The 25,396-nt window shown below is 48.0% G+C and overlaps 14 protein-coding genes across 14 annotated transcripts; 8 read left to right on the top strand and 6 right to left on the bottom strand.

Annotated features, from left to right (window-relative positions):
* Positions 1 to 67: 67 nt before the first annotated feature.
* E1B28_005468 (uncharacterized protein) lies at positions 68 to 1,883 on the top strand. Its single transcript, XM_043150030.1, has 4 exons — positions 68 to 210; positions 263 to 706; positions 770 to 1,432; positions 1,496 to 1,883. The coding sequence occupies exons 1-4, from the start codon at positions 125 to 127 to the stop codon at positions 1,866 to 1,868; spliced, it is 1,566 nt and encodes a 521-aa protein (XP_043011114.1). The 5' UTR covers positions 68 to 124; the 3' UTR covers positions 1,869 to 1,883.
* Positions 1,884 to 2,489: 606 nt separating this feature from the next.
* On the top strand, positions 2,490 to 4,699 carry E1B28_005467 (uncharacterized protein; the record flags this gene model as incomplete). Its single annotated transcript, XM_043150029.1, has 2 exons — positions 2,490 to 3,399; positions 3,462 to 4,699. The coding sequence occupies 2 exons, from the start codon at positions 2,490 to 2,492 to the stop codon at positions 4,697 to 4,699; spliced, it is 2,148 nt and encodes a 715-aa protein (XP_043011113.1).
* Positions 3,227 to 7,203, bottom strand: E1B28_005466 (uncharacterized protein). Its single transcript, XM_043150028.1, has 8 exons — positions 7,089 to 7,203; positions 6,721 to 7,023; positions 6,496 to 6,654; positions 6,216 to 6,439; positions 5,706 to 6,144; positions 4,947 to 5,641; positions 4,154 to 4,885; positions 3,227 to 4,091 (listed from the first exon to the last, which is right to left on the bottom strand). The coding sequence occupies exons 2-6, from the start codon at positions 6,897 to 6,899 to the stop codon at positions 5,080 to 5,082; spliced, it is 1,563 nt and encodes a 520-aa protein (XP_043011112.1). The 5' UTR covers positions 6,900 to 7,023; positions 7,089 to 7,203; the 3' UTR covers positions 3,227 to 4,091; positions 4,154 to 4,885; positions 4,947 to 5,079.
* A 2,020-nt stretch (positions 7,204 to 9,223) lies between these two features.
* Positions 9,224 to 9,777, top strand: E1B28_005465 (uncharacterized protein; the record flags this gene model as incomplete). The annotated part of the gene is made up of 3 exons (XM_043150027.1): positions 9,224 to 9,472; positions 9,533 to 9,633; positions 9,687 to 9,777. 3 exons carry the CDS (start codon positions 9,224 to 9,226, stop codon positions 9,775 to 9,777), a joined length of 441 nt encoding a protein of 146 aa, XP_043011111.1.
* Positions 9,778 to 9,869: 92 nt separating this feature from the next.
* On the top strand, positions 9,870 to 10,984 carry E1B28_005464 (uncharacterized protein). Its single transcript, XM_043150026.1, has 3 exons — positions 9,870 to 10,073; positions 10,140 to 10,752; positions 10,811 to 10,984. The coding sequence occupies exons 1-3, from the start codon at positions 9,897 to 9,899 to the stop codon at positions 10,945 to 10,947; spliced, it is 927 nt and encodes a 308-aa protein (XP_043011110.1). The 5' UTR covers positions 9,870 to 9,896; the 3' UTR covers positions 10,948 to 10,984.
* Positions 10,985 to 11,278: 294 nt separating this feature from the next.
* E1B28_005463 (uncharacterized protein) lies at positions 11,279 to 12,138 on the top strand (the record flags this gene model as incomplete). The annotated part of the gene is made up of 5 exons (XM_043150025.1): positions 11,279 to 11,530; positions 11,603 to 11,637; positions 11,705 to 11,769; positions 11,853 to 11,977; positions 12,046 to 12,138. The coding sequence occupies 5 exons, from the start codon at positions 11,279 to 11,281 to the stop codon at positions 12,136 to 12,138; spliced, it is 570 nt and encodes a 189-aa protein (XP_043011109.1).
* A 928-nt stretch (positions 12,139 to 13,066) lies between these two features.
* On the top strand, positions 13,067 to 14,000 carry E1B28_005462 (uncharacterized protein). Its single transcript, XM_043150024.1, has 3 exons — positions 13,067 to 13,125; positions 13,334 to 13,853; positions 13,922 to 14,000. Exon 2 carries the CDS (start codon positions 13,413 to 13,415, stop codon positions 13,848 to 13,850), a length of 438 nt encoding a protein of 145 aa, XP_043011108.1. The 5' UTR covers positions 13,067 to 13,125; positions 13,334 to 13,412; the 3' UTR covers positions 13,851 to 13,853; positions 13,922 to 14,000.
* Positions 14,001 to 14,006: 6 nt separating this feature from the next.
* On the bottom strand, positions 14,007 to 17,992 carry E1B28_005461 (uncharacterized protein; the record flags this gene model as incomplete). The annotated part of the gene is made up of 2 exons (XM_043150023.1): positions 14,007 to 17,724; positions 17,810 to 17,992. 2 exons carry the CDS (start codon positions 17,990 to 17,992, stop codon positions 14,353 to 14,355), a joined length of 3,555 nt encoding a protein of 1,184 aa, XP_043011107.1. The 3' UTR covers positions 14,007 to 14,352.
* Positions 17,993 to 18,773: 781 nt separating this feature from the next.
* Positions 18,774 to 19,252, bottom strand: E1B28_005460 (uncharacterized protein; the record flags this gene model as incomplete). Its single annotated transcript, XM_043150022.1, has 2 exons — positions 18,774 to 18,862; positions 18,916 to 19,252. The coding sequence occupies 2 exons, from the start codon at positions 19,250 to 19,252 to the stop codon at positions 18,774 to 18,776; spliced, it is 426 nt and encodes a 141-aa protein (XP_043011106.1).
* Positions 19,253 to 20,531: 1,279 nt separating this feature from the next.
* Positions 20,532 to 20,956, top strand: E1B28_005459 (uncharacterized protein; the record flags this gene model as incomplete). Its single annotated transcript, XM_043150021.1, has 3 exons — positions 20,532 to 20,606; positions 20,662 to 20,846; positions 20,914 to 20,956. The coding sequence occupies 3 exons, from the start codon at positions 20,532 to 20,534 to the stop codon at positions 20,954 to 20,956; spliced, it is 303 nt and encodes a 100-aa protein (XP_043011105.1).
* A 400-nt stretch (positions 20,957 to 21,356) lies between these two features.
* Positions 21,357 to 21,797, top strand: E1B28_005458 (uncharacterized protein; the record flags this gene model as incomplete). Its single annotated transcript, XM_043150020.1, has 1 exon — positions 21,357 to 21,797. One exon carries the CDS (start codon positions 21,357 to 21,359, stop codon positions 21,795 to 21,797), a length of 441 nt encoding a protein of 146 aa, XP_043011104.1.
* A 453-nt stretch (positions 21,798 to 22,250) lies between these two features.
* On the bottom strand, positions 22,251 to 22,685 carry E1B28_005457 (uncharacterized protein; the record flags this gene model as incomplete). The annotated part of the gene is made up of 1 exon (XM_043150019.1): positions 22,251 to 22,685. Exon 1 carries the CDS (start codon positions 22,527 to 22,529, stop codon positions 22,251 to 22,253), a length of 279 nt encoding a protein of 92 aa, XP_043011103.1. The 5' UTR covers positions 22,530 to 22,685.
* A 33-nt stretch (positions 22,686 to 22,718) lies between these two features.
* Positions 22,719 to 23,078, bottom strand: E1B28_005456 (uncharacterized protein; the record flags this gene model as incomplete). The annotated part of the gene is made up of 1 exon (XM_043150018.1): positions 22,719 to 23,078. One exon carries the CDS (start codon positions 23,076 to 23,078, stop codon positions 22,719 to 22,721), a length of 360 nt encoding a protein of 119 aa, XP_043011102.1.
* A 1,546-nt stretch (positions 23,079 to 24,624) lies between these two features.
* E1B28_005455 (uncharacterized protein) lies at positions 24,625 to 25,199 on the bottom strand (the record flags this gene model as incomplete). Its single annotated transcript, XM_043150017.1, has 2 exons — positions 24,625 to 24,963; positions 25,017 to 25,199. 2 exons carry the CDS (start codon positions 25,197 to 25,199, stop codon positions 24,625 to 24,627), a joined length of 522 nt encoding a protein of 173 aa, XP_043011101.1.
* Positions 25,200 to 25,396: the final 197 nt, after the last annotated feature.

Here is a 25,396-nt window from a genome sequence, read left to right as displayed (position 1 = left end):
GGTCACCTGAGTGAGCTCCATCATAACCTTGAAGACCATATAAAAGTCCCATAATGGTTCCGTTTTCAACTAGGCCTTCGCCTTCCCTCGCCAACTCCCCTTCCCACTCATAGGAAATTACAGAATGGCCGGCGGCGCTGTTATTACCGCAAACGAAAGTGGTTTTGCCCACCTCGTTGATCCTACACGAAAGTGGTACAATAACAAAAGGTGCGTCCTCCTTGTTTGCTCTTGTAGATTTACTTATATTGGTGGACGCCAGACTCATTATCCTTAACGCTTGGATCTTCCTTCTCCTCATAACGTCCTCCACCAATGGCTATGACGGAAGTATGATGAACGGTCTTCAATCCCTAGACCAATGGAAGAACGACTTCAACCACCCAGGCGCAAGTATGCTTGGTCTTCTCAACGCGATCCAGAACATTGGATCCTTAGCAGCATACCCCTTCACACCCTACGTTTCAGATGGCTTGGGTCGTCGTCGGGCCATTTTCCTTGGTGCATGTCTCATGGTTGTGGCGACTGCGATACAGACGGCATCTCAATCGGTCAGGATGTTCATTGGTGCGAGATTCCTGATTGGGTTCGGATTGACCTTTGCCGCCAACGCCGCACCTATGCTGGTTACCGAATTATCTTATCCTGTATACCGTGCCCCCCTTACTTCCACATACAACTCGCTTTGGTATTCGGGTGCAATCGTGTGAGTCCCTCGGTGCTTTTTGATCACATCGCTCCGCACAACTGACTTTGGGTTGACTGTCAGCGCCGCCTGGACAACTTTCGGTACTTTCAAAATTCCCTCCTCTTGGTCTTGGAGACTCCCCTCCCTGCTCCAAGGCGTCCCCGCCGCCCTCCAAGTCGCCCTCGTCCTCTTCGCTCCCGAATCACCTCGTTGGCTGGTTGCTAAAGGAAGAGAAACAGAAGCTCTTAAAACTCTGGCTTACTATCACGCTGACTCGAACGAAGACGACCCCCTCGTTCGGTATGAATTCGAGGAAATCAAAGCCGCTATCGAATTCGATAGGACGGTGGCTTCGAACGTGGGGTGGAAATCCTTGTTTACGACGAAGGGCAACTTGAAGCGTCTGAGGATCATCGTCGCTATCGCCTTCTTCTCTCAGTGGTCCGGTAACGGACTGCCTTCCTATTACCTCAACAAGATTCTCGACCAAATCGGTATCAAGGACGCCACAGTCCAACTCCTCATCAACGGTATCCTCTCCATCTGGAATCTCTTCTGGGCGTTATTGGCGAGTTCTATGGTCGATAGGGCAGGAAGAAGACTGTTGTTCTTGACGTCTGCGATAGGTATGCTAGTCTTCTGGACCGCACAGACGATATCCTACGCGGAATTTGCCAAGCACGGGAAACCGGAAAGTGCCCATGCTTTGATTGCCTGCATGTTTATCTTCTATGCGTTTTACGAGTACGTAACGACGTCGTTCTTCTTGAAGTAAATCAGACACTCACACTTGTTTCGAAACCACAGCCTCGCATTCACTCCTCTCATCGTCTCCTACACCGTCGAAATTCTCCCCTATCAACTCCGTGCAAAAGGTTTCACCATCTTCAACTTCACTATCTCCCTCGCCCTCATTTTCAATCAATACGTCAACCCCGTTGCACTCGATAACATTACCTGGCGATACTACATCGTCTACGTATGCTGGATCGCGTTCGAAGTCGTGTACTTGTATTTCTTCGTTGTTGAGACCAAGGGATTGACGCTTGAAGAGACCGCGGCGTTGTTCGATGGAGAGGATACAGCGAGGCAGCTGTTTGCGGCTGGGAGGCATGCGGTACAGGATGACAAGGGTAGCATTGAGAAGAGTACCGACGGTGATGTGCTTACCAAGGTTTGATTCCCCCCCCCCCCCGATACTGCCTGCGATACTCTTTGTTCCCCGGTTTCCCTTTTTCTTCTCTCTTTTCAATACCTATGGAGCTGTTAGGTGTAAGTTAAGTAGTTTGAAGTCGTTTATTCGGTACTTCCTCACGTACATACATCCTTACTCATATTCACGGCGGAAAATTGAACCACGAATGATGATCAATGCAAGGAATCGTGTTTTTTTTTGAAATTGAGATTTGGACACTCAAGGTCGTCTTGATCCACTTGACAATGAAAAGTCGAAAGGGAATCGGACTTCTTCATAGGACTTCGGACTCGACTGCGAATGCAGGCGTTGGGGAAGCTCAGAGCTGTCCTGTAGATCGAGCCTTGAGGCAGTTCATCACCGCCGGTGATCAATACTATGGAGCTCAACTTGCGCCACGTTAGACCAGATTGAGTCGACGACGGGGAGGATTTGCGGATAGCGAAAGGGAAGCAAACGGAGCAAGCGCGCAGGATAGCCTAAGCCGGAGATGCCACATGGGAGTATCACATGCTTTCTCTTTCTTATCTTATCCTTATCTTATCTCAAGCGCCAGCCCCTATCTCCCACTATGGTTGGTGAGACTCCTCTCTTCTTCCTTTCACAATGAAGTCTCCCCGTGATTTTCTTTGTAGGGATCCCCATTTACCCAGTCAAACTACGCTGCAAGGTTCGCTTTCATCCTCACAGTCAACCCATTGGTATTCTCAATTTCATGACCACGATGTCTACGACGATAAATACGTCGGATCGAGTAGTGACGTGCAATCCCAGATCGACCTCCTCGCCCGACTTCGCATTATTGAACAATTGCAAGGCTTCTGTCTTCCTCGTTTCCGAAACAGTGTTCCGGACGACATACTCACAGACATTCTCAACTGGATGTGCCTTTGTTTCTGCCCAAACCCTTCTTCCGACGACGTGTCTATCGCTCTCGCTCTCTACAGTGGCCAAATCACAGTGTATATCGGAAGTACCCCCAACAGCCCTTCATTATCGTCTCTGCAAACAACAAAAAATATCTTCAAATCCACTCTGAAACGTGTTATACTCAGTGGCGTCTCCTCGGCCTACCCAACTTCGACAACAACGACCCCTCCGGTTGCTACCGCAGTTATCTTGCTCAGAATGGTAGTCAACATTGGTTGGAAACGTATCCAAAGAAAAATCAGTCTCCTCGGAAATACCGACGGAGACCCCGAACAAACAGGGTCACGATTCGTTTCCCTGGTCCGATCCTGGCTATTTTACAGACCCGAAGGGGAACGATCCAAAGCGTTCGCTGACAAAGCTCTCAGTGACTGTGGTGATATCGCTAGGACGACGGACTATATGGTTCAGTCTTTCTGGATTGTCCTCGACCAAGCGGATATGTGTACAGATGATATGGGGGATGAACAGAGGTTCCAGTATTTGACGTCGATTATGAGGGCGTGTGATATGTTTATTCAGTCGACCTTTTTCGACGATTTGCTGAATCATCATACGTTCCGGATCACGTTGAAGCAGGCAGATCGTGAGTCCAACGTTTGTCTTCGTTCCTCCTGGTTTGTCTTATTTCCCCCCCTTCCCTTTCAGTGATATTCCTTCACACACTTCTTAGACGATTCTCCCACATCGCGTCCTACCATAGTGGAGCGGTAAAATTCGCAATCATCGGCGTTCCCTTTATCCACGAAGTCCTTGGAGAATCCGGTATCAAGGCGTTCTTGGAGGATAGACCGAAAGGAGGGATCGTGTTTGAGTTAATTTCCGAGTACCAGGGTCACCAGAGTCCCCGTCACACCAGTCGTTCCGAGTCTGAACGTCCTTCACCTCCGAATGGCCAGGGTAATCATTCACGTAAACTCCCAGCTTCACCGACGCCGGCGACTGCGCTCCCTTCACGAAACATCCGATCTTATACATGGCAAGAGTCACCTTCGGAGCTTCTCCCCTCTATTCTTGGGCTCTGCGATAACGACGGGTCTCGTGGAGCAGGAACATCCAAGAGGAGTTCCAGATCAGGATTCGGTGGGAAGTCAAGAGCTACTTCGGGCGACGACGACGACGACGAGGAGGATTACAATGGGAACTACGGGCCCCGCTCAACCCAGCCCCATTCGAGAGAGGGGAGCACGGATACAGACAATTCTTCTGGGACTTGTGAATCATCTGACTATACTGCTTCTACGACCTCTACCACGAGCACAGAAGACGAAAGTGGATCTAAGAGCGGCCCGTCAGCTGAACGAAATCACCATTACCACCATAGAACCAGAAACACATACCGGGAACTACGCCGACTAGACCGGAAACTCCAACTCGAACTTTTATCTTCCGATGTCATATCGGAAGCTTGGGTTCCTGGGAATACTGTTACAGTGAAATGCCATTCGGTGTTGCAGCTTATACACCATTTGGATAGTCCGGGTTGGGGAGGAGGAGGAGGAGTGGACGTTTTGGCCCAGACGGTGGGGACTTCGAAGCCGGTTTGTTGGATGTGTGGGAAGTATATAAAGTGTTTGGAGGCTTGGTATTTGTTGACGGAGGATGAGGATGAGGATGAGGACGGTGATACTGGTGATCTTGGTGAAGGTGAGGATGTGAACGCAAAATTGATGAATAACAAACCGGCGGCCGCCCCGCGGTGGAAAAGGGAAAGAGAGGAAAAGATCCCCAAGAAATGGTACTTATCCAAACCATCCGGAAAGGTAAGACACGATTGGCTTATCCCACTCGAGGCACCCCCAGAGGTGGTAGATGCGGTGATCGAGGACGCGCAGAAGGAGATGGAAAGGGTCGTGGAAGAAGTGGCGTTTGACCGTTATTTGTAAGGTTCTTGGTCTCCCGATTTTGTGGACTGGTTGGACTTTTTGGTTTTCTGTTTTGTCGTTTCGTATATGTTTGGATTTGTTGGAATGCTCGGGATTTACTACAACACTATACCCATATCCGCCCGCCGATCTAATGTGTGAACATAGAACTTGCATTGAATAAAGACAGTTTCGTTCTCTCTACTTCTGTAGCATGAAAGTACTATTTGAATCAGATTCTCCATAACGATTTGCTAGGATAACATACATTCTCACAGGGAATAAAAATCCGAATCCAGTCCAAAAACGAATATACGAGTGCCAAGGTCATTCAAAACCACGCATCGTAGTAAAAAAAAACCTCACAAATACCAACATGATCCGCAACCAAAACCCAACAGCTAATAGTTATCGAACTTGGCTCCAGGAATATACGTCTTCCTATCCCAATAAATCTGCAAACTCGGAACATTCTCAAACACTCTCCCGAGCCTGTTCTGCGTTAACACAGCAGCTCTCAAAAACAACGTCCCATCCATATCTTCCGCGCCTTCCAATTCCGTCTTCCGTTTACCCCCAGACCAATAACCCTTGGGTCTAGTCCCATACAACTGAGCGTAATGCACCAACGCTCGCTGACATTTAGGGAAATGGTCGTCGGGATGAACGATAGCTTGTTGGATGAGCCAAGTCCATGGGTTGGGGTTGATAGCTACCGGAGAGGTTGGGGACGGTAATGCATTGGCATTAGGAGCGGGTTGAGGGAGAGGTGGGGTAGGACGTGCGATTTCTTCGTCCGAGAAGAACGCCCGGATTTTCTTGCTGTCGAGTGGAGGTTTCCCGATGAGAACCCACCAGCCAAGGACGGTGGCGAAGAAGCTTCGGAGGAGGAGAACCTGGGAGCGCGGGGAAAGTATGGAGACGAGGGATTGGAGGAAGATTCCTGAGGTTATGAAGTGTACTCTACAAAGCATTTGTAATGGTGGTTAACAAAGAGGGGAAGAACGCTGGAAGGAGGGAGACATACGAAAGGAAATCAGCATTGAAGTCCCCATCATCGAGCTGTTTGTATCCAGCTACTGCGTACATAAACGTCATCGCCCAATGAAGCTCCTCGATCTTCTCTTGAACTGACTCCGGGCTTGACACATCCAACGTCCACTCACTGGCGTACTTGTAGAGCGCATCACCGCAGTCCTTCATGAGCGAATAATACATCATCTCGAGGCCCATGTCTTTGGAAACAATCTTTGGGTCTCTTTCAAGACGCGCAAGCACAGTGAAAGCGTTGGCTCCTGACGAGCCCGAGGATGACGATGGGGTTGACTCCCCTCCAAGTGAAAGGACGGATTGTAGGCGGGATGTGACGGAAGACGAAGATTTGGTTTCCGCATCGACAGAGTCAAACAGGGACGGTGGAACGAGCTGACTGCTTTCTGCTTCACTAACAGCTGCTTCAGCTAGACCTAAAAGAATAAAATAAGCTTTTCCAGAACGAGGTAGTAAAGAAAAAAGAGTTTCCCGTCTTTATAATCACCTTCAACGTACATCCCAGGTAACCCAAACTCAGCGCCATACCCAACATGAATGAGCCCGTGCATGATCCCAGCTTGGACACGACAAAGCATCTCTGGGTGTCTACCAGCGCTGTTCTTGCTCCCGAAATTGGCCTTTGAAGAGAACACGTATTCTTCTAGTGCCTTTGAACCGCCAATCTTAGAGACGACGTTGGCGAAAAAGTCTTGGTAACCAGCATAGTATCTGAGTTCGGGAAGTGAGTAAAAGATCGATTCAAAAGCAAGCCTTGCACCACGTACTCCCTTTTCCCGAGATGCTCAATCCAATTGTCCTCCGTTATAACCTCCGGTGACGTTCCTCGAGGCTGTTGCAAGAACTCGTTCTTATCATATCCCATTCGAACAATGTCCTTATGACCTCCTAAAGCCCAGACGGCCAAACAATGATGAGATATATGGCTTGAACACAAACCCGTCAGTGACTACAGTCGTGGTTGATATAAAAAAAGAGCTCATGAGACGTACTTGTGTCGACCGAGATCATCGTAGAAGATATGCCATCTCTCATGGTTCTTTCTCAAAACCTCACGCAGTGTCTCTGTCGATTCATGATCCGCCCCAGGTAACCTGCTGGGAGATAATCGGGACGGTGGTGAGGATGGTTCTGGCCAGAGATCAGTGAGTTCTTTGACTTGAGAGACCATTGCGCAGTTGAAAAGTTCCTTAGCGTCGAGCTCCCGACGTCTAACCCTTATATGTTCCGGTCGTCATTGAGTACCCTTCAGTCTCATGACTGTTCTTAAGATAGAATTTTTCTAACACAGAGATCTATATTTCAGCCGCCCGTGTGAGTGGATGTCTGAAGTAAAATAAATAAGCAAAGAACTTCTCACCTTTGAGAATGGGTTTGCAAACATGCATGGTCTTGAGTGCATGAAAGGGATTGCGACAACGTAGACGAGGTGAGAGCGACAGTCGGAACCGCGGGTTGAAGTTTAGTCGCGGTGCTGTACAAGTAAGGCACAGCCAATGGCTGCTCTTCCTTTACTGCACCCATGCACGGCGCTCGAAGAACTGGGTTCCTCGATTAGTTTGCCGCCATCCGTAAAGACAACAACAACACAGAAGAATCGTGATCCATTTATTACACTAATACAAAATCCGAATCCGACCAAAAGCAAAAAGCAAAAGACAAAATCCAAGACCAACAACGTTATTCAACAAGGCTGCGCACACAGAGGCGGAGGCCACTGTAAGCTTTAAGCCCAAACAAGAAAAGAAAAGTAGCAGCTCGTTAAAAGAACCCACATATCTATCCCATCTAGTACTAGTAGCTCCCAAACATCGCACCTGGAATATACGTCTTCCTATCCCAATAAATCAAACTCGCCGGAACACTCTAAATGGGTAATAAGCTTCAAGAACACATGTGCATGCACTGGACTCACCTGGGTTTTGGAGCCATAAAAGCTACTTGGAATTGGAAGCTGGAAGACTCGCCCTGCCATTACGATGAACGACGACGTCACACCAAGCACACCGACTCTGAAAAACGAACCATGTCTACCAACTCAAGGGAACACCTTCTCCTCAGGCTTCCCCAACGCCTGAAGCTGTCACACCGGTACATCAGTGTCACCGTCACCTGCCGTTACGAAGGTTTTGACTTTTCGCCCCACGCACGTGATGTCCCAAAAAGGATTGTGACGGAAATTTCTGTCACGTCTTCAAACAATGCCCATTTTTTCGAACTGTCCCCTCAGGACACGCGTTGACTGGGGAGGCTAGGGGTTCGGGTTAGGGGTTAGCGTTAGGGGTTTGGTTAGAGGTTTGGGCTAGCGGTTAGGGCTTAGCGGTTAGGGATTCGAAGGTATATGAGGGGGTCTGGGGGCTTGCCCCCAGTATTAGCATCGTTGTCACCTTGTAACGACTGTGACATAAAGTGCCAAATGCCGGTTTGCCGGATCTCCTTTTTTGGATCATCATAGTCACGTGCGTGGGGCGAAAAGTCGCCAACTCCGTTACGACTCGAGGGTACAGACGATTATTCCTCAGTTGATGTGACATTGACGTGACATTGACGTAGGTGCCTTGATCGGAGCCACAGGTTAAGTCAAGGATAAGCCTGATCACGAGGGTAGGTAGTAGCCAATAATGGACATAGCATTGCTAAGTACTTATGAGCAAGATCACGAGGGTAATAACTGACTGTTCTGTCTTTAAAATTGAACCTGGTAAACAGCTGCATATCTGGAGAAAGGAAAGAAGATATTGAAGAAGTTTACCCTGATTCGTCGTCAATTTGTCGTACATGGTGGTGGTTGTTCAAGTTACAATAGTGGCTGTGCGAACTGTACTGGTATAATTCATGCCGTAATACCTGCATGGGAAAGGTTAAAAAATTGGAATCATAAGGCTACCATGATAAGTCTCTGTGCAGATAGTGGTAGGGTTAGAACCCAGACATATTATTGAGTAAATTCTTACACCCTAATGCCACGTGAAGTACCCAAAACACAAGGAATAGACTTGAGGGTGGCTGTATGATTCATGCTGATTTCCACATGTGACTTGAGGGTGGCTGTGCGAACCGTACTGGTACAATTCGTGCCGTAATGTATTGATTACCTGCAACTTCCCTCTTTGTGAAGCATCAATACAGTTCCATAGATAATCCAGAAAACATTGACTTGTATATACAACAAGATGAGTTTTGCTGCTGCCTTTTCTCTATTAACGGTGGCAGAGAAAAACCCTTGTTGACGATTAATTATTAATTATTTAAAAGTAATTAAGCGATATTAATCATTTAATGGTAAATTAATTGTGCTTCAAAAGGGTTTATCGATTTATTTTCAGCCTCTGTAAATAAATATGAAATAAATCACCACATTTGGGTCATTTTTGACTTGTTTCGAAGATGTCATACTGTCAACGTCACGTCAACTGAGGAATAATCGTCAGTGGACTCGTTACGACTCCGACGTGAACGATGACATCACCGAATCTCACCTACTCCGAAACGACCATGTCTAGTAGTACTCTCGCAGAATGGGCCCAATCCCAAATAACCAAACTGTTCGAAACACAATCAGAAGACAACACTGGAGTCCAAGAAGCTCACTTTACCACCACTTTCTCTCCCACCGCCCACATCACGATGAACCACGAATCCATCTCTCTCGCCGACTTTCAGAAGCGGATCTCGGAATTGGGAGCCCATGGGTTAGTGAAAAGTGGGAGTGTGGAGTGGAAAAATGTTTTGGAGGATAGGGAGGTGCGGAACCGTCCGAGTCTTTCTGAGGTAATTTGGAGCTAATTTGTGCTCTCGACATAGACAGGAATATTCGCAGGCTTCTTTGTCTTGACACGCTCAATGGCATTCAAGATCCGTGCGGGACCAGCACAGAATCATACGTTTGTGACTGTTTCTGCTAGGTGAGGGGGGCCTTCCCTTCCATTGGAAGCTGATTGAAATTGAATGAATGTAGGATTGAACAAGATGGTGATAAGAAGAGGATAGTAGACCTTGTTTATACGTCCGCGACGAAAGCTGCGCCTGTTCATATACATGGGGTGTAATTATAGCGGATATGTGGCTACTCGCGGCTCGCCTCCGGCAGGCATCGTGATTAACTTTTTATCTTATTATCAGTATCATACCCATGACCCCAACAGCCTGAGCTTGCTTTCAAACACCCATGGCCATGGCCATAGAATCCATCCCCATCATCGATTTCGCCGATTTCGGTGACGGTACATCCCCCGAAGCGCATGAAATAGGTAAATCATTTTTCAAAGCATGCAAAGACGTCGGTTTCGCGTACTTGATCAACACTGGTATTCCTCAAGAAATGGTTGATGGCATGTTCGATTGGGTGCGTTCCCCTCCTCATAGCCTGAATCCTAAGCAAGTACAAGTACCAAGTATACTTCTCCCACAGTCCGCAAAATTCTTCGCACTCCCACTTTCAACCAAACAAAAAGCCCCCCACCCACCCGAGGGTTGGAAACACGTCGGCTACAGCCCCATCGGGCTCGAACAAGTCTCCCAAATGATCTTCGACCCCACCGAACTAGCCTCGATCCGTAAAGGCAAATACCCAGATTACAAAGAATCCTTCGACATCTTCGGCCAGGGTCCTACCAAACGTTTCGATAACGTCTGGTTACCCGAATCTGATTTACCTGGTTTCCGAAGTTATACTATGAAATATTGGGATACGTGTCGTCAATTCCAGATGGAGAGGTTGTTACCTGCTTTAGCTTTGGGTATGGGGTTGGATAGGGGGTTTTTTAATGGGTATCATGGGGATGGGAATAATCAGTTGAGGCTTTTGCATTATCCGGAAGGGCCGGTTGAGATGTTTGAGAGTGGAGAGAAGGGGAGGATGGGAGGGCATACGGATTTTTGTACGTGTACGATGTTGTTTCAGGATGATGTGGGAGGGTTGGAGGTGGAGTGTCCGGGGAGGGAGGGGATTTTTGTATCTGTGCCTCCGGTGAGGGGAGCGGCGGTGTTTAATATTGGGGATTTTCTTATGAGGTGGTCGAATGGTGAGTTTTCGCACAGGGATCTACTTATTGCTGATTTTTGATGGAACGGATTTTATAGATATTCTCAAATCGACGTTACATCGTGTCCGAGCACCACCGAGGAGAGAAGGCGATGGGGGAAAGACTCGTGAACGGTTTTCTATTCCTTACGTATGTCATTTCGTTCACTCCCCCACCCGTGGAAGAAAATGCTAAATCGATCCTCCTAGTTCATGGCTGCAGACTCTGAAACGACCATCGACTGTATCCCCGGCTGTTGGGGTCCTGACAGGCCAAAGAAATACGAACCGATCAATGCAGCGCAGTATATAGATATGAGGCTTAACGCGACTTATGTTTGAAACAAAAACGTACTTGCTGTATATCCCACACCCATGACCATGGTCTAGTGACAACTCTTCTTGCCTAGTTCTTTCGCCACCGGCTGGCTATAGTGACAGTAAGTTGGATAAGTATAAGAATATCTCCCAAACCTTCAGGCTCTCACACCCTCTCAATCCCCCCCCCCTCCCTCCGTGTTCAAAGAATGACCCACCTAGCATATACCTACGACAACACCCCTGGAGCTCTTCATCTCCCTCACAATGATCCTTCAGCGTCTAAACCGGTATCTAAAGAAGACCTCGCTGCGTTGAACATCCACGTTATCCAAATCCCACACTCGGATGGGTCGGATGTGGAAGCGAAGTTGAAAGCTGTAGCGGGGGAGAGGGGGTTTGAGAATGTGGATGTTGAGGTTTTGGATCTTTCTGTTGGTGGTGTTGGGGGTAAAGCAGAGGTGAGTGTCGGGGAAGTTCAGATTGGTAACACCGTGACCGTTTATTTATTTATTTATTTATTTTTTGTGTAGTTTGAGAAAAAACGAAAGGAAACGGAGGGACATGAGTACGTTTGGGTTATCTTTATCCCCCCCCCCCCTACTTCATCTTCGTCTCATCGTTTTTTTTGAAAGATACGTGCTATCCGAAGAAACCATCAATGTTGTTTTACAAGGTAAAGCGTACGCTGATTTCCGTGGTAAGTCCCTTCCGAGTTTTACAATCAGTGTTTGCTCAGCGCTCAGCGCTCATCACCTCCCCTCCCCCCCCTTAACCCAAAAGACAAATCCAACGGATGGATCCGAATCCCACTCGTGCCCGGATACATCTACATCTGGCCACCGGGTGCGGCTAGACGAGCGGTTCATGTGGATGATAGTGAGTTTAGAGTGATGAGGGTTGTAAAGGTACGTCCGTCCCGAGGTCCGAGTCGGTAGTGATTATCGAGATGATGAAACATCCGTGTTTTATCTAGGGAGAACCAGGATGGCGGGGGATTGAGCGATCTAAGGCTGAGGCGGAGAAACATCCTGCTAGGATGGCTTATGTCCAGAGTGTGGGTGCTTAGGCATGCCGCATGCGCTTTGTGGAATGAAGTTGGAAAGAGAAAGTGTGGTGGGCCCAACAGTGACAGTTGTAGCTTTTCTTGTGAAACTTCAAGTACGGCCCATGTGGGTCATTCGAATGTACTACTAGTAAGACCGATTTTTTGTTTGGATTTCCTGTTTATTCCTCTATGATCGGTTAGAACGCGAACGTTCAAGCTTAAGCTTTCAAGGTTACCTATAATACCTTGAACGAAGTAATTGGTAGCGAGATTAGGACGGAAGGTATGTCGGGCGTTTTGTAACTGATGCATGATGTTTCGCGGCGTATTCGAACGAGTGTCCGTTTTACTGCCCTTTGATTAATTCCGTGAACACGCGGATTTTGCGTTCACGCTCGGCAGGGTCAGGAACGCTCGGCAATATTCGAACTCCGCTGGTAGTTGCTACACAGGTGAATAAACTTAAGTTCAGTGGCGTAAAGTTATTTCACGTCCTCAAATACACTGTACTTTGTAGTCTCCTACTCTCCTACCAACCATGAATACACTACTATTGTTTCCCTATACCTGTGAGCGGTCCGTGTATGTGTTTGCCAACTCGTGTCAGTGACGGGACTGTGACAGACTGTCGTCTCCTCGTTCGTTGTCTTCGGATTTACTTCGGAACGGAGTCGGAGCTCGAAATCTCAATCCGGCCGTAGGTATGCCACGTACAACCGCCCATTAGCCGAGGGCGCTTGCTTAGCCGACTGTCGCACCAGAGTCCGCGTGTTCACGGAATTAATCAAAGGGCAGTAGAGATCATATACAAAGGGCAGTAGAGATCATATACATACGCAGAGCCCGGGCATTCGAGTCCGAGTCCGTCCTAAGTTAGACTCCGGCCGACGGCAGCACGTGAGTTCGCACAGAGAGGTAACCGGTGACACGCGATCCTCCCGTCTCCCGCCGCAAGTTTTCAACATCCAATGCTTTCAGCAAAGGTTCGATGGATTTGGCGTAGCTGAGGTCAGTACACCTTTTATGAATTATTGGAACACTCCAGGCAGCGTTACTCGTTGTGCGGAGTCGACTGACCGAGCAATGCATCCATTGGCATCGGACTCGGGAACCGACCCCCGCCCTGTCCTGGCTATGGAACTGGACATAGTACTCCGCCTGCGGTCTTTTCATGCCTTAATGTCGCTCACCCGGCCTTTCCTTTTCCTTTTCACAGCGTTTGTCGGGTATAAATACCAACAACAATCCCTTCTCATTCCCTCAGCAAACTCCTCTCACTTCTCAAATCGCAAATCATGAAATTCTCTTCTACCCTCGTCATCCCCGCCGTACTCGCTGTTCTTCCCACCTACATCGGTGCCGTCGAGCTCCGATACGACAACCACTACGACGACGCCAATGCATCTATGAACACAGTTGCCTGTTCTGACGGTGACTTCGGACTCGCTCACCGATTCCCTACCTTTGGTTCCGTACCTGGCTTCCCCCATATCGGCGCATCGGACGCTATCTCTGGATGGGGCTCCGCCAACTGCGGTGCATGTTTCCGTCTCGACTACACCAACCCACAAGGAGTGACGAAGAGCATTAATATCGTTGCTGTCGATCATGCTGGGTCTGGGTTCAATGTTGCTCAAGCGGCGATGGATGAGTTGACGGGTGGTCAGGCTGTTGCGCTGGGAACGGTTGATGTGCAGTCTACGCGTCTTTTGCCATCTGACTGTGGACTTTGATTGGTAGGCTCTTTTTTTTCTTGACTTTTTTGTTTCTTCTTTGCTAATAACGATTTCGCTGCTGTGTCTAGATCATTAGTTTGGGACGTTTTGTACACACCACGTACTACTAGCATGGACTTTTAAAGCAATTGTAATACACAGAATGCCCCACGATTCTCTCTCAAAGATAACGATGCGACTGTAACCACAAAGTTCAAGCAAGGTAACTATCCATTGTCCCTGCTTTGACAGTCCCCGGCGGGTTTCTTCGTGGTTTCACAACAGCTCGACCACCGAAAATGTTAGCAATCTAACTCATGCCCACAACGAACTCGGAAATAGTGCATAGATGATCGCTACGACACCGCCATCGGCCACGTTCTGCCTAGAAAAGTAATACAACAGCGTTCGGGATTATGTTCATCTTCTACACAAATAAAAAATAAAATACACCACCATTGCCCCTACATCACTCCTTTACCTTTTCCCTTCGACGCGCTTCTGCACGTTGCCACTCCTGCTACTGCTGCTGCTGTTGTTGTGCAAGTATTCGGCGCAAAGTTGCCCGCTGCACCTCCTCTAACCTCTCTCGCTTCAATATCAATACCGCCACACGTTCCCTCTCCCGGGTTTCTTGTTCCTGTGCCAGGCGAACACGCTCGTTATACTCAGCTAAACGAGTCTGCCTAAGAGCTTCTGTTTCTCTCTCTACACGCTGCCTTGCCTGTTCCTGTTCTCTTTCACGAGCCTCACAAGCCTCACGCACAAGACGTTCCCGTCGTTCCCGCTCTTGAGCAAGTCGAACCTCCTCCAAACGAACACGTGCGTTATACTGAGCCTGCCTAAGAACTTTTGCTTCTCTCTCTACACGCTGCCTTGCCTGTTCTTGTAATTCTCTTTCACGAGCCTCGCGCACAAGACGTTCACACTCCCGAGCAAGTCGATCCTTGTACGCTTGCTTCAGCGCCTCTGCTTCCCTCCGCACACGTAACTCCTCTGCCTGCTGCCTCTCCTGTTGTAACCTCCAACCAGCTTGTAAACGTTCAATCTGACTCATATATCGATTCCTCTCCAGGGGTTCAGCCCCACCCCCATTCCCATCCCCATCCTCGTTCTCCGACACATCATCATCCCCAACCGGCACCATCCCATATCCAGGCTCCCTCCCCTCATAAATCCCTCCATGAACCACTGTCATATGTTCATAAATGTCCTTCTGTGCAAACGCCTTCATACACTCCCAACAAACATGAGCTCCGCATTTACACGACATATGGTTACACCCTTCGGTCTTCTCCATCCACACATCACATGAAGGACACCGTTTCGCTCCGGCCCTCTTAGCCCAAGCTTCATTGAGAACGATATATTCAGGAGGTTCGAAATGTTCACGTCGTTCATCGCATGTCATGCCATCATGTGCGTCCCCGTGACATCTCATGCAAATGACAGCAAGGCAAGATGGACATTGACGATTCGTGATGGGAGCACTATCGGCCATGGACGGGTCTTCACATCGATAGATCTGTTGACAGTCGGGGGTGTTGCAGTACCTGTAAGTCAGGTGGTTCTGTTCAATGTGCTTCGAAAACGCTGTCTCGAGCAGAGTGTTGAACTGTGATTCGGTGAGGAATTTCTGGATCGTAGGGAGAGATATAGGCTTCCCACATGTAGCCTCGTCTCCGACACAGACGACGGGGAAATCTCTGATGTCGGTGGTGAGGAAATGGCGAAGGCAAGCCGTGCAGTATTCATGTCCACAACCTAGCTTGAAGGAGTTTGAGACTTCGGCCAAGCAGACAGGGCAAGATGATTCGGAAGTAGCAGAAAAATCAGTCGTGACGTTGTAGAGGGACTCGTCGATCAACTTGCGCAGGAGATGACGGGCTTCTTCACCTCCTCGGATGGTGATACATACGGGAGTACTGGTGATATTGAGGGTAACGCTGTCATCACCGAACGCTTCTTTGAGTGCGGCGACACCACGTTCAACAAAGAACCGGATCGATTGGCGTTTGAGAGTTTCCGTATGTTCCAACCCAGACAGTCTCTCCAATTCCTCCTTCATCATCTCTTTGGCTTTCGATACAGCAACCGAAGTCCCGTAAACCTTCAACACTCTCAGTCTCCAGTCATGTCGGATGTAGGCACCCGTGTCAGTATTGACCGACTGCAAGAACTTCTTCCCAGCGGCGGTGTCAAACCAGACATGCCACATATCCCGGAGTATCTCCCCCGCAACCAGACTCTCCACCCTAACCTTGAGCATCCCAACTGCTTTCAAATCATCCCCGCCAACCCGAAGAATAGCCTTATCCTTCAATACCTGCACATTCAAAACACTCTCCTTCGTATCCTTCACAAACGTATCCCACTGTTTCTTCTGCGCCTGATACTGTTCCATCGGAATCGTGATCTGATACGGATCAGGCAGCCAAAGTCGAAACATCGAGTTGCCGATAACATCAAACTTGACATTGACCAGTTGACCATGAACCCTCTTCGCATCTTCCCAACTCTCAAACCGTACCCGCACCGAACGTTTCCCTTCGAACTTGTTCACCTGGACCGACTCGAACTCGACGAATCCACCTCGCATGTAATTTTGGATGAAGGTTTTCAACCACTGTTCGACAGGTTCGTCGTTGTACTCGTTCGACCGAAGTTTCCGGAGAGTAGTAGCTTCAAATAGCTCTCGAACGTCTCCAACAGCGGTACCCATCGGCAAACGGCTAACGAGGAGGGAACAAGGGTCCACATTCACTTGGCCTTGAAGACGGTTGGGCTCAACTTTGATCTTCCGACCATGATAGTTCCAACCGTCCAGTGCGTGTTTCTTGAGTGCCTCTGTTGCCGTTTTGAAGTGGACGACGTAGCGTGCGGAGGGGAGAACCCAAGAAATGGAGAGGGTAGAACTGTTATTGGAGTTCATACCCTGGAGAGATCCACTCGCACTGGCCTCAGCTGATAAGGTCTGACCTCGGAAGTGCAACCCGTCGAGATCTTCTGCAAGCGTTTGTCCCTGCTCACCCTCAATGATGAAGTTGGCTTCCTTCTTCCCTTTCCACACCCTCATATTGACGAACTGGAATGAGTCTTCATCAATATCCTGACCACGGAGGAGATCGCATACGTCGTTTGGTTTCGTGCTGAATGGGAGGTCCGTGACTCGAACCCGACAAGAATCGAAGCCCGTAACGATGCGTTCAATGTTGATGCCTGAGCTGAACTTGACGATGGTGTTACCAAAGACCAAGTGTTGGACAGTCTTTGCTTGGTCAACTCGATCCCGCTCTTCACGTCGGGCCTCTTCCTCTTCTCGAAGCTTTTGAGCACGCTGCTCAGCTTCTTGCCAAAGTCTCTCTTCCTCTGCTTCCCTAATCCTCCTCTGCCTCTCCTCTTCCACCCTCTGTCCTTCCGTTTCAGCCTCCTCTCGTCGTCGTCTCTCCTCTGCCTCCTGGAGACGCTGTACAGCTTCTCGACGACGCTCTGCATCACGGCGGCCCTTTTCTCGGGCTTTGGTATGACAACGTGCCTTTTCCACGGCTTCAAAGCGGATTCTCTCCTGTTCCTGTGCTTCACGGCGGTTCTTTTCTGCGACTTCTTTAAGCTGTTGTTGCTCCTCTTCTAGGCGTTGTTTCTCTTCCTCTTCCCAAAGCTGTTCCTCTGCCTCTTCTCGAAGCCGTTTCTCTTCAGGATCTCGACGATTGCGTTCCTCGGCCTCCTGCTTTGCTATGCGTGCCCCTACACCCCGACTTGCAAGACTTTTGTTGGCCCCCAATCCCGTATCCGTTTCACGATTATACCGATATTCGCAGCCATCGCCGTCGGATAAAGTGGTCGCAACAGCTGAAACTAGAGGTATTGTTCCGTCGGCTGTCTGGTCTTGGTCCTACAGACAAATCATAGACCCAGGATTGTCGTTATCCTGGCTGCGAATGGAAAAAAAAAAAAGTAGAGAAAATGAAGATACATACCTCGACCTGGGCCAAGTCGACATGTTGACTGCTGGGATTGCAATTCGGCTCAGACCCAGGCAAACTATGCACCTTCCTGCACTTGTTGCTACGCCAACATCGACCTTTGAGAAAGTGTGGACAACGCTGGGGTGTTAAAGTCGGCGATTGGGGGGGCAGCCTGACCCGGGGTTGGGGTGGCATGGTGGGGGGAGGGAGGGATGCCCCACACACCCCCACGCCCCCGCCATCTGCTAAACCTTATTCAACAGGCGCCTATGCTTCAATACATTTTGTCAAACCTGTTCCTCTAAAAGGAGCAGCAGCACCGCGTGGTCGTGTGACGTCCATAGATTTCGTCGTCCGAATAACTAATAATTTCGCAACCTGTCATGTACTGAGTCGTTCATCAACCATGAGTAGGACTAGAAACAAGGTGCTGCGCATGCTGAAGATACAAAGGGAGGAAACCTCCCATCTTTTTCAATCCCAGTCCCATTCGCAGCGGCCCCTGCATAGATAGCTAAAATCCCTGCCTGCTACACGCACGCACTACACTTCCCATACTCGGAACTGCGAACCCAATCCAGCACCATACAAATAAGCGGTGGTACCGTCCAAATTAGCCCTTTCCCAAAGCCCATGGTCTCGAGGATGTATATGATTCGAGGGGGAATTGGGAACGTGTAGTTTTACGTGATATATCGGGTCTAGGATGAGGGCGTAGTACGGAGTCTTTGTCGTTGTTGTCGTCTAAGGCATTCGTGTCGGATGATGTCAACCAGTGTAATGATCTTGGAGAAAACGAGAACCAGTGTGATGAATGGGGACAAGAGCAGTAGCAGTTATCGTTCGTAATCGGGCTTTACGCCTTTTCCCGGCCTAGGCTTGCTTGCTTCCTCGGACTTGAACGGAGAGAACCGAGGACAATGCGAGGGGGATCGAGAATGAATGTGGAATGGACATATTCTGGCGCCTTTACCGTTCAAGCTGAGAGCGAATCCTCAAGCGTCAATTCTTGTACGATCAGCTCTGATCCAATATGTACGATTAAACTGTGTTTAGAGATATCCTCTTCTGATTCCAAGTCAGTGAAAGCTCATGATGCCTGTGAGTAAAGGACGAACCTGATATTGGCTGTGGAAGAGCGCAGAGCACTAGGATTTGCTCGGCGTAACCCAGCAATGCGCACTTTAGGAGCGCCAACAAGGGGAAAGTAGCGCTTGAACTTCCAAACAACACTGATCTCAACTGCGATTGCTTGACCAGTTCAAGTGACAAAGCCGATATAGTCCAGCTCGAAATCATGCCAAGGAATGCGTTGTCAACTTTCTTTTTGACTGGCAATTGAGCGATACAGAGGTCGGAATTCATCACTCGAGGGAAGATTGTCGTCAACGTGAGCATGATCGTAATGATATGCCGTCCCCTCACGTATGCTGACGGTCTTTCAGTCCACGACATATCATTCCAGTCTTTGGATCGATCCACAACTCGTAGTGTTCACAGTCCAAATATTCTGTACGGATTGCTATCGTTGTTTATGCGTATATCCGTTTCATGCGATGCGCCGGTGTAAGCCGCTTCATAATAGTCAGATCATGTTTTCGGATACATGCGCAGAGGTATGAGAACTACGCCGAAATTTCGGTCAAGGACAGCAGCCAGATGTCAGACTAAAAACACGCACCATGTAGAGTAACCAGGAGGGGGAATACTCGATTGGTTGGTGCTAAGAAGCTGTGTAGTCTTCGAGTCTCATGATTTTTGAGACGGAAAGGTTGATGTTTTTGGTTCCACGCCTGAGTAAGTAGCCCTCTTTGTCCGTCGAGTAGGCTACGTCGGACGTTACTTCCGTGACTCTGGTGAAATATAGCTTGCTACCGTAAACCTCGAACACTGGTCGGGCGAATCGTTATTTCGGCCATCAGGCTGAAGATCTTCTCCACCGAATCAGACCGTCCTGACTCTTCGCGTTGTTTAGTCGGAAACCTGTAAGTATCCCTATGCCGAATCTCGCAGTACTTGGTATGAAATTAGCGTGAATTGCCCATCAGAAACCAAAACACATACTTCATTGTAGACCCCACTTCCCTTATCATTGTGCTGGACGATCCGGGTAAAATTATCCATCCGGTTTCCACAAGCATTAGTTGAAAGACCACCGTACGAGACGCGAGCTGGTAGGAGAACGAAGGAGAGGAAGGTGAACGATGCTTTACAGGCGTAACAAACGACCTCACCACGTGTATCTTTTTCTTGTTCTTCACTCCCACCATAGCATAGCCGGACTGCGCCTTTTAATCCATCTTTCCAACGCCCTCACCGATATCACCAATCTTGTCAACACGAACAAACCAAGCATCATTTTTCTGGTCTTTTCGACGGAAAGATAGTCGTTAATAACAAGGGATTTACGACCGAGGACGGGGAACCTAGCTTCAGTATCTACTTTGATCAGGATGAGAGACAAGGGATTACTTGGAGTTTTCAAGTACAAGGTGTGTGCTTGAGCGGTTATTGGTGAATTTGAGGGTTGACGACAGTCAAAGGACGATTCTTGAAGAATTACTCTGCGGATGACGTTTTGTTTGGAAATACATTTGATTGACCACTACAACTACCTTGGGGCTCTGGCGCAGCACTCAAGTTCACGAAGTAAGTAGATATTTGTCTTTTCGAATATTTACACACCAAAAAGCCGTACTCTAGTTTCGTCGACCCAGTCCTGTCAACTTGCAGAATGCGAGTCAGAGGAGAACATATTTCAGTTCACCTGACAATAGACGGTATGGACTCTGTAATGTTTGGATCTAAGGTATGCCATCTCCATATTTGGACTATCTATCTAAACTTACAAACCTTTCGTTTAGGATATCATCTTGATCGATTTCTGTTACGGATTCCTCGAGTTTAGCCTTACGATTTCGTTGAGGCTTCCTGGGAGACTGTCGTTTGATGTTATGCGGTATTGGGACGGGCAGCTGGTTAGGTTTGTTTGTTGTGAAAGGAAGCGACCGGGAGATGAAGGTACGGAACCTTGGGGTACGATTTTGTGGTGTGTGGTTATCGATTTATGTGCTCCAATGAAGGATGTTTCAGTAACTCATCCGTACTGCTTTTAGTATCAGTCGGGAGTCAAGGGGTCGATGGATTTGGCGTAGCTGAAAGCCCAGGATGTAGTAGGTCAGTACATTATAAAATTTTTGGACCAGCTTATTGGAACACCCCAGGCAGACATGCGAAGGAATACAAAGCCGAGAAGACCAAGCCCGTTACTCGCTGTTCAAGAAATGTGCGAAGAGGTTTGAGCAAGTGTGGAGTCGACTGACCGAGCGATGCATGAGGAATCCGTCGGACTCGGGAACTGACTCCCGCCCCGTCCTGGCCATTCTCGATGGAACTGGACATAGTACTCCGCCTGCGGTCTTTTCATGCCCTATGTATTCAAGACGTCGCAGACCCGGCCTCTCCTTTTCCTTTTTCACAGCGTTTGTCCGGTATAAACACCAACACCAATTCCCTCTCATTCCCTCAGCAAACTCCTCTCGCTTTCAAGTCGCAAATCATGAAATTCTCTTCTACCCTCCTCGTCATCCCCGCTGTACTCGCCGTTCTTCCCACCTATATTGGTGCTGTCGAGCTCCGATATGACAACCACTACGACGACGCCGACGCATCTATGAACACAGTCGCCTGTTCTGATGGTCGCTTCGGGCTCGCTCACCGATTCCCTACCTTTGGTTCCGTACCTGGCTTCCCCCATATCGGCGCAGCGGACGCTATCTCTGGATGGGACTCCGCCAACTGCGGTGCATGTTTCCGTCTCGACTACACCAACCCACAAGGAGTGACGAAGAGCATCAATATCGTTGCTATTGATCATGCTGGGTCTGGGTTTAATGTTGCCCAAGCGGCGATGGATGAGTTGACCGGTGGACAGGCTGTTGCGTTGGGAACGGTTGATGTGCAGTCTACTCGTCTCTTGCCATCTGACTGTGGACTTTGATTGGTAGGCTCTTTTTTTCTTGACTTTTTCGTTTCTTCTTTGCTAATATCGATTCACTGCAGTGTGTGGATCATTAGTTTGGACGTTTTGCACACACCACGTACTACTAGCATGGACTTCTAAGCAATTGTAATACACAGAATGCCCCACAATTCTCTCTCAAAGATAACGATGCGATTGTAACCACAAAGTTCAAGCAAGGCACTGTATACGTTAACTATCCATTGTCCCTGCTTTAACAGTCCCGGACGGGTTTCTTCGTGGTTTCACAACAGCTCGACCACCGAAAATGTTAGCAATCTAACTCATGCCCACGACGAACTCGGACATAGTGCATAGATGTTCGCTACGACACCACCAACAGCCACATTTTGCCTAGAAAAGCAATACAACAGCGTTCGGGATTATGTTCATCTTCTACACACGACAATAAAAAATACACCACCAGAGCCCCTACATGACTACACACTGGCTCTCCTTTGCCTTTTCTCTTCGACGCGCTTCTGCACGTTGCCACTCCTGCTGCTGCTGCTGTTGTTGTGCAAATATTCGGCGCACAGTTGCCCGCTGTACCTCCTCTTGCTTCTCTCGCTGCAATACCGCCACACGTTCCCTCTCCCGGGTTTCTTGCTCCTGTGCCAGGCGAACACGCTCGTTATACTCAGCTAAACGAGTCTGCCTGAGAGCTTCCGCTTCTCTCTCTACACGCTGCCTCGCGCACAAGCCGTTCATGCTCTTCCCGCTCTTGAGCAACTCGAACCTCGTCCAGACGAACACGCTCGTTATACTGAGTCTGCCTAAGAGCTTCCGCTTCTCTATCTACACACCTGAGATTCGTGACACCTTTGATTCAAGTAAATAAAATTGACATGCTCGTACATATCCTATGGAGACATCTACAACACATACCCTGACCTGCTGTCACTTGGCTTGGGCTTCGAGGGTATTAATAGCAAGCCCAAGAGAACCAGTACGCCTCAACTCAGTAGCAACTCCTCGAAGAGACTCTGCAACAGTTCCTTGATGCTGATCACAATTCTGCGCCATGTGTTCCAGAATTGCCATAACATTGTTGATATCATTATCAAGCTGAGTGCTATACCCTTCATCTTGGATACCGCAGATCTTGCTAAAGTCTGTAAAAACGACATCCCAACTGCTATTACCACAGCCCCGGACTCCAATATGTATCCCATCAGATGTGCCATCCTCGAGTGGAAGCCCTGCATAGCCTTTCTTGTGAATGGTGTTGACCGACGTGAGTAGAGCAAGTGCAACCATGAGCGGGACCCTGCCCTCTCGGAAGCATGAGATTGAAGAGAGAACGACACCTGCAAGCCATCTCCTGCCGGGATAATCTATCACGAGAATGTATCCACCATCTTCTCGTGGGTGGGTATGGAGGACGTGTGGGACCCCAGGAGTATCCTGGAGCTTATCAAACACATCGACCTCCAATTCGGTCACGAGGCGAGCGAAGGCAACAGCGGTACAGGTTTCGTGGTCATATACACGCAACGGCTCCTATATAGAGTCTAAATCAGAGACAGTATAAAAGAACTGATGAATCCTTACCAAGTATTCGCAAAATAGGTTGTGTTCAACCTTTGCTATGATATATTCATAGTAATTGTCTAGTTTTCCTACAGCAGGACGAGGTTAGTTGAGAACAGATCGCTTTGAAGCGCAGATAATCAAACTGTGGTTTAATAGATATTGAACTACATATAATATTAAATTAACATTAAACTAAAGAGCAAGTTCAACTGCAAGTTGACCCAAATTGAGTTCAACTGTGCAGTTCAACTAAACTGCATTACTCTAAGGTACTTGTGAAATGTTGGGTTTTATACTAAGTAATTCTAACCTCTAAGAACAAGTAGAAGAATATGATAAGTACAAAATGCAGTGTAGTGTAATAGTGAGTAGCATTATTGTTAATAAAGTATAGAACCAATGAAGGCTGATGTTAATGATTTTGATTGTGTTACATCTGCGTGTGGTCCCGTGGGTACTTACCATTTTTGGATGTGGCTGTGTAAAACCTACCAGTAGGGAAATTAGTCACACATAACCTTTTATAGTAAGTGGGAAAGAAGGCACACACACGTCATACTATCCTTCCACTTCTCTTAGACTCTGGATCATCTTGGTATAAAATACTTTTTATACCATTTCATGATTGTGTTGAATGAACTCCAAAGTTGAACCTGGGGGAGTTCAACATACAGTTGAACTTCCGGGTTGAGCTCAATCATGAGTTGAACTTGATTTTGTTCAAGTTTGAGTTGAACTTGAGGACTGTTGAGTTTATTCAGCACACAAGTTGAGTACTAAATCAGAAATAGTATTTTATACCAAGATGAACTAGAGTCTAAGAGAAGTGGAAGGATAGTATGATGTGTGTGTGCCTTCTTTCCCACTTACTATAAAAGGTTATGTGTGACTAATTTCCCTACTGGTAGGTTTTACACAGCCACATCCAAAAATGGTAAGTACCCACGGGACCACACGCAGATGTAACACAATCAAAATCATTAACATCAGCCTTCATTGGTTCTATACTTTATTAACAATAATGCTACTCACTATTACACTACACTGCATTTTGTACCTATCATATTCTTCTACTTGTTCTTAGAGGTTAGAATTACTTAGTATAAAACCCAACATTTCACAAGTACCTTAGAGTAATGCAGTTTAGTTGAACTGCACAGTTGAACTCAATTTGGGTCAACTTGCAGTTGAACTTGCTCTTTAGTTTAATGTTAATTTAATATTATATGTAGTTCAATATCTATTAAACCACAGTTTGATTATCTGCGCTTCAAAGCGATCTGTTCTCAACTAATCTCGTCCTACTTTTCAGTTTTCCGGGACCCGGTAACTCATAAATGAATGGCGTTAAGAGGATTGGCACGTCAATATAAGTGTCATCATCATCCGAGTCCCCGGAACGGTGAGTGTTGGTACCATGGTCCACTCCCTTTTCTGAGTGTACTGAGCTAGCATCCAGTCGCACAACCAGTTTAGACCATCGGACATGAAACTGGTCTGTGAATAGATCGCGATGACGGTCGAAGATGAAGCAAATAACTTTTGCAGCTAATACCCTGCCATCGAGATCAGGCTTGATGTAGATATCCTGTCTGCAGATCTCGTAGCCCTAGAAAACAGTCATCAGGAGTGTAGAAAAGACGGTTGGGATGCCGCACCCACCTTCTCGTTGTCTGTTTTCCTCCGAGGGTAGACAAGAGAGAAGAGGGCGAAGAAATTGTTGTCTTGAAAACTCCGGTCACGGAACAGAGATGAAGTGCGATGGTGTTTCACCGGCATCCAGACGCACGATACCACTAGTTTGTTCAAAAGATTGGTCCTCTCGTCACCCTCAGCGGCTGCCATATAATTAGCCCCTTCCACCTTCCATATCTGACTGTTTGTAAGGATTTGGTCAGTGATGTCATGACAAGAGTCAAACAACAGAACGTTTAGAATGATAAAGGCGGACTGCTCGCGCTTTTTCTGACATTAGATCTACCTAGACGAGTACCGGGTAGTAGTACTACGCGATCAGCAATCATGGCTATGAACTGGACATG

Source organism: Marasmius oreades, chromosome 3 (genome assembly GCF_018924745.1).
Source record: "Marasmius oreades isolate 03SP1 chromosome 3, whole genome shotgun sequence".
Lineage (NCBI taxonomy): Eukaryota > Fungi > Basidiomycota > Agaricomycetes > Agaricales > Marasmiaceae > Marasmius > Marasmius oreades.
The sequence above is the reverse complement of the archived record's forward strand: the minus strand, read 5'-3'. Positions and strand labels throughout refer to the sequence as shown.

Coding starts and splice junctions, on each gene's coding strand:
- E1B28_005468 (XM_043150030.1), top strand. CDS start 125: ATGGCCGGCGGCGCTGTTATTACCGCAAACGAAAGTGGTTTTGCCCAC. Junction 707..769: donor TGGTATTCGGGTGCAATCGT/GTGAGTCCCTCG, acceptor GTTGACTGTCAG/CGCCGCCTGGACAACTTTCG. Junction 1,433..1,495: donor ATCTTCTATGCGTTTTACGA/GTACGTAACGAC, acceptor TCGAAACCACAG/CCTCGCATTCACTCCTCTCA.
- E1B28_005466 (XM_043150028.1), bottom strand. CDS start 6,899: ATGGTCTCTCAAGTCAAAGAACTCACTGATCTCTGGCCAGAACCATCC. Junction 6,655..6,720: donor GATGATCTCGGTCGACACAA/GTACGTCTCATG, acceptor TTTGTGTTCAAG/CCATATATCTCATCATTGTT. Junction 5,642..5,705: donor TTCAATGCTGATTTCCTTTC/GTATGTCTCCCT, acceptor AATGCTTTGTAG/AGTACACTTCATAACCTCAG.
- E1B28_005464 (XM_043150026.1), top strand. CDS start 9,897: ATGGCCATGGCCATAGAATCCATCCCCATCATCGATTTCGCCGATTTC. Junction 10,074..10,139: donor TTGATGGCATGTTCGATTGG/GTGCGTTCCCCT, acceptor CTTCTCCCACAG/TCCGCAAAATTCTTCGCACT. Junction 10,753..10,810: donor TCTTATGAGGTGGTCGAATG/GTGAGTTTTCGC, acceptor CGGATTTTATAG/ATATTCTCAAATCGACGTTA.
- E1B28_005462 (XM_043150024.1), top strand. CDS start 13,413: ATGAAATTCTCTTCTACCCTCGTCATCCCCGCCGTACTCGCTGTTCTT.